General features: G+C 37.0%; 1 protein-coding gene across 13 annotated transcripts in view; it reads right to left on the bottom strand.

The window, feature by feature from the left end:
- Positions 1-719: 719 nt before the first annotated feature.
- Positions 720-6000, bottom strand: part of RAF1 (Raf-1 proto-oncogene, serine/threonine kinase) — a 96969-nt gene continuing 91688 nt past the window's right edge. For all 13 annotated transcript variants that reach the window (XM_073352235.2, XM_073352233.2, XM_073352230.1 and 10 more), the window contains 2 exons: positions 5359-5493; positions 720-1853 (listed from right to left, as the gene is read on the bottom strand). In XM_073352235.2, the coding sequence (XP_073208336.1) occupies positions 1713-1853; positions 5359-5493 (276 nt within the window). In that variant the 3' untranslated portion in view covers positions 720-1712. The remainder of the gene's footprint in view (positions 1854-5358; positions 5494-6000) is intronic.

Here is a 6000-nt window from a genome sequence, read left to right as displayed (position 1 = left end):
CTACTATATGTCAAAGATAAAATAGGTGGTTGGTTTCAGATTTATGCAATCATTAGCATGCAGAGAATTGCATAACTGCTTATCCCTCTTACTTGGAAGAGACAGTACATTTCAGGGTAACTGAAAATTAAATTAAGGAAAAACAGGAGCATAATGTATTACTATACCAACCAAGGCCTAAATAGTACACATGGTCCCTATGACTAGTGTCCATTCTTCCCTAATCCAAACACTTAACAGAATATTAAAAATATTAAGTATTACTATTAACAGGAAAGAGATTTAGAGACTGACCCACAGTCTGAAATTAGGCTACCTTACTATTTCTAAATTGTAGTCTTAAGTAAGATGGCTGGTCACATGATGCACCAGTGTCGATAGCTGAGAAAGACAGACTAATGGAAGATAAATGCAGAGCAGAAATAGCATAATTCACATTTCTTGAAAGAGGGCAATAAATACAGGCAAAAATACATTAAATACATTCCTAATATTTGCATGTGTAAGCACTGCTGTAGTTGCGTAGGGATTTGAAAACTTGTGCATGCCACCTATTCTGGTCAATACAGAGAAGAGTATTTGTGATAATTTAGAATTTCTAGAGATAATTTAAGACACTGATGTCTAAATGGGCACACGATCGCAGAACTACATGCATCTAAATAGACATCTTAGAATTGTAAGACATTGCACTGAAGAATAACACTGAAGCTTAAACCTAAATTTAATTTATTTTATTAAAATAAGATAATCAGAGGAACCTTGGTTTACAATAAAAGGCATTTTCTTGGAGCAATAAAAACAAAATTAAAACCCAAATCAGCAAGAAAAACTGTATACACTCAGTTTCCCCTTTTATAGTGCATCTCTCGGAAGACAGCATCAAATGGGTTGAAGTTGCTGTGTGTTTTGCAGAAATATTAGCCTTTCCTCATCCAAAAAAGCCTGTCATTCCGCACTTGATACCTCATTGGGCTGTAAGAAACAAGTCAATAGTACCAAAAAAGCTTCTTAAGTTACTGGAGAGGACCATAGCAAGATTGTGCTAGCTTCCTTCTCTGAGCAGTACTATTCAGAATATATTCCACTCCTCTGCAGAAGTTTTTCTTCTATGTGCAAAACTATTTTTGTGTTGATGTAGCAATTTGTTATAACACATTTCATCTGCTTCATGAGTACTCTTCGCAGAAGCTGATTGCCAGAATTAGTTTCTTCCTCTTTCCTCAGTCTTGTTTGTAGATGGCCATTTTAATCAAAGTCCCTCAACTTTACAGTGGCACGTGGCATGGGACATCCAAAAAACAGTACCAATCTGCAATATTTCTTTCCTCAAATGCTGAGTCATTCTTGCTATAAAAATACCAATTTATTAAACAGAATCAAGACACAAAACTGCCAAAGAAATGTCCATCTTTTCTGCTATGGGAAAATAAGGCTCAAGTGCATCTATTAAAAAAAATAGTAATAGATTTTCTTGATTAAAGTCTCAGTTAACTCTATCCCAATAAAAGAAATGGTAGAAAAAGGCATCATGGAGAAATGTCCCTGTAGGATTAGAACTGTAGAAATCCTTAGCAGCTTGTTCTTAAAACTGGGAGACAGATAATCCTGCTGGCATTGCAATCCTGTACATTGAGGCATTAAAAAGCACAACTGCTATGACTGTTTTTCTTTCTCATTATTGGTTAGAGCAAGGGAGAGAGCGTGCAATCCTAAAAAATAGGTAGTCTTGTGGATGTTAATGTGCATGAATTTATGTCCTCTGTGTGGGCTGCACGATGCAGAGAAGGTTCAGAAGCGCTACGGTTGATTTTGGGTAAAGAATGCTGCAGCAATTCAATGGAAGACAGTATCTGGAAAAAAAATGAACACCAAAAGGAAACTTTTATTTCAAGAAGGTCTGTTAGAAACAACGTGCCTGAAAATCTGTTTTTAATCCCAAACCTCAGTTTATTATGGGATTTGAGTGTCCTTCAAGATCAGTAATTGGCTTTCATTGGAACACTGGTCAGAATTGTCTAGTTATAGTAACCTGCCGGTTGAGTAGTCAAAGCATGGCATATCAGGCTGAAAGGGCTATACTACATAAAGGTTTATAATAGCAATGAAAATTTGAGTAATTGCACAGTGGTGGGATTCCTTCCTCAAATTCTTCCATGTGATGATCATCAAGTTTCCTCTACAAGAGATTAAGAATATAAAACCTGCCACATTGGGTCAGAAAATTGGGTCCATCTTGCCCAGTATCCTGTCTCCGACAGTGGCACATACCAGAGCTTCAGGGGGCATGTACGGAACAGTGCAATGATGGAGTCATTCATCTATCTTCCACTCCAGACTTCTGGCAGTCAGAGGTTTAGGGTCACCATGAGCACGGCATTGCAGCATCCCCAACAATTCTGGCTAATAGCTATTGATGGACCATGAATTTATCTAGATCTTTTTGGAAACCAGTTATACTTTTGGCTATTACAACATCCCATGGCAAGCAGCTCCCCAGGTTAGTTGTGTGAAAAGAGTACTTCCTCTTGTTTGTATTAAACCTGCTGCCTATTAATTTCATAGGGTGACCCTTTTTTTTTTTTATTGTGTGAAAGGATTAACGACACTTCTCCCTCGCCTTCTGTGATTTTATTTAGATGTCTCTTTCCTAAGATGAAGAGCCCTAATTTTTTTTTTTAAATCTCTCATATAGAAGCCATTCCATACCCCTGATCATCTTTGTTCCCCTTCTCTGAACCTTTTCCAATTCCACTATATCCTTTTTGAAATGCAGCAATCAGAATCGGACATAGTATTCAAGGTGTGGGTGCACCACAGATTTATATAATGGCATCATATTTTCTGTCTTGTTTTCTATCCTTTTTCTAACACGCTGTTAGCCATTTTGACAATTGATACACATGGAGCAGAAGTTTCCAGAGAACAATCCACAGTGACTCCAAGATCTCTTTCCTGGGTGGTAACAGTTAATTTAGAACCCATCATTGCATACAGTTTGGTTTATTTTTTCCAACATGCATTACTTTGCACTTATCTACCTTGATTTTCATCTGCTTTTTTGTTGCAATTTTGTGAGATCCCTTTGTAACTCTTCGCAGTCAGCTTTGGACTTAACTAACTCGAATAATTTTGTATCATCTGCAAACTTTGTATCAAGTGCAAACACTTCTCTGTTCACCCCCTTTTGCAGAACATTAATGAATATGCTGGATAGCACAAGTCTCAATATAGATTCTTGGGGGACCCTGCAGTTCACATCTTTCCACTGTGAAAACTGACCATTTATTCCTACCCTTTGTTTCCTATTTTTCAAACAGTTACTGATCCATGAGAGCACCTTCCCTCTTATCCCCTAGCTATTAGCTTCCTTAAGAGCTGTTGGTGAGGGACCTTGTCAATGAATTTCAGGAAGTCCAAGTACACTGTATCAACTGGGTCACCCTTTCCACATGCTTGTTGACTCCCTTGAATTCTAGTAGATTGGTGAGGCATGACTTCTCTTTACAAAAGCTGTGATGCTTCTTCCCCAACAAACTATGTTTATCTATGTGTCTGATAATTCTGTTTTTTATTAGTTTCTTCTAACTTTCCAGGTAAAGTCAGGCTCACCAGTCTGTAAATGCCAGAATCTCTTTAAGCTCTTTTTAAAAGTAAGCACTACATTAGCTACCTTCCAGTCATCTGGTACAGAGGTTGATAATAAATTACATACCACAGTTGTTAGTTCTGCAGTTTTATATTTGAATTCCTTCAGAACTCTTCAGTGAATAAGTAACTGATCCTTGTGACTTGTTACATTTTAGTTTATCTATTTGTTCTAAAACCTTTTCTACTGACATCAATTTGGGCCAGTACTTCAGTCTGTCACCCAAACAGAACAGCTCTGATGTGGGTATCTTTTTTAGTGAAGAACAATGCCAAGGATTCATTTAATTTCTCTGCAATGGCCCTGTCTTCCTTGAGTGCTCTAACACCTTTATCATCTAATGGCCCTACTGTCTGTTTGGCAGACTTCCAGCTTCTAATGTACTTAAAAAAAAAAAATTAATTAGTTTTTGCATCTTAGCAAGTTGCTTTTCAAATTCTTTCCTGTCCCACCGTATTATACTTGTACACGTTACTTGCTCGAGTTTGTGGTCCTTTCTATTTTCTTTATTACCTTTTGACTTCCAAATTTTAAAGGATGTCTTTGCCTTTAACGGCCTCCATTACTCCGCTCTTTGGTGGTCCTACCTTTTTTTGTTTTTTGTTTTTTTTAAACACTAGGGGTATAGATTTAGTCCAAGGGTCTATTATGTTGTTTTTAAGTAGTCTCTATGCTGCTTGCAAGCATTTTACCTTTGTGACTGCTCTTTTTAAATTTCCATCTAACTAGTTTTTAAAAGTTATATGGTACTGTGGCGGGTTGCCTTCTTTTTTTGGGGGGGTAATTTCCCACCTACAAGGATGCTAAATTTAATTAGATTACGGTCACTATTACCAAGCAGTTCACCCATAGTTACCTCTTGGAACAGAGTCTGTGTTCCATTTAGGACTATATCAAAAATTACCTCTCCCCTTGTGGGTTCCAAGACTAGCTGCTCCGATCAGCAGCCATTTACAGTTTCTCTAAATTTTGTCTCTGCAAAGGGAGATGGTGGGGAGAATTGTATGCTCTGACCATAGTCTTAGAATTTAAGAATCAGAATTTAGAGATAAATATTCTCAACAAAAAAAGTTTTATTTTATCAGAAAAATGGATATTTTTATAAAATCCCACCCATGCCAAAACAAAAAATCCAATGGCTATGGGGAAGTATGTAACTTCTGAACCCTTTTGTTGGGAAGCTGAGGGAAGGCATCTTTGTCAAAATACTCAAAAATGGCCTCACAAAACTACCCAGAGCAGGTTTATTTTGGAGTGATACTGAAGAAAAAACATGTGGATTCAAATATGGATAAGGCAAACTGGCAAAGTTAATGCAAACAAATAAATTCAAATGTGAATAAGCCACAGTCATCTGGAAGTAAACGGTTTTAACGCTGCCCAACTAACAGTATCTACATCAGCATATGTAAGATGACGTTTTTTAATGACATTTGCAAAATTCAGTGCAGTTTAGGTTATTAATTGTCAAGTGCTTAGGGAAGCAGGCTCATGCAGGGCATGGGTTTCAAAAATATATATCAAGCATAGGATACAAGTAGCACTTCAGTGCTATCCCTCAGTTTTCAGTGGATTTGTCTTCCTTCTTCACTACTGAACTTCATATTCTTAATATTATTTCTACAGAGTCTTTTTGTGAAACAGAGAACATGCAATGGATATTTCTATGACTGGTTTAAAAATTAAACTGAATAAAAATAGACTCCTACCTGTGGAAATAGAGGTCTTTCCTCCTTAACTTTCTTCACACAATCTGCTACAAGCCTCTTCATAGCTTTGGGACAGTTCTTGTACAGTTTACTGAGGTCTGGAGATGCATAACCTCGACCAACCATAAAAATGATCTAAACAAGGAGGCACAAACACAGCCAATCTGAACACCATTGGTGTGAATTACTTCAAGCCATTTAATACAGTCTTTAATGTGGAAGTACTGAAGGCAGGGAGGCAGCAGGTCCTACTGTAGTCAAATGTTTGTCAAAATTAATGAACTGGAATTGTGGTCCTGCTTTTCCAATGTACGACATTGCCAGTCTAACATCTAAGTGACACCGCATAGTTAGTTCATAATTTCTTCATGTATTAATTTTTATATAATTTATAATAGCAACAAGACCAGAGTCTAGAGCGTTTTCTGACATAACTTGCTGGAGTTGAAGGCTTCAAGTGACAAAGAACACAAACTCCATCCAGAAATCCAGTCCAATTTATGTCATTACTCATTAATCTACCAATGCATTTTGATTGATCAACACAAAACAGTATTTTTACGTTTAACTAAAAACTCCTTGTCAGACCACATATCTATTTAGAGGAGGCTATAAAGCAGAAGAAGGCCTCTTACAATATTT

The sequence above is a fragment of the Lepidochelys kempii genome, chromosome 7 (assembly GCF_965140285.1).
Source record: "Lepidochelys kempii isolate rLepKem1 chromosome 7, rLepKem1.hap1, whole genome shotgun sequence".
Classification (NCBI taxonomy): domain Eukaryota; kingdom Metazoa; phylum Chordata; order Testudines; family Cheloniidae; genus Lepidochelys; species Lepidochelys kempii.
The sequence above is the reverse complement of the archived record's forward strand: the minus strand, read 5'-3'. Positions and strand labels throughout refer to the sequence as shown.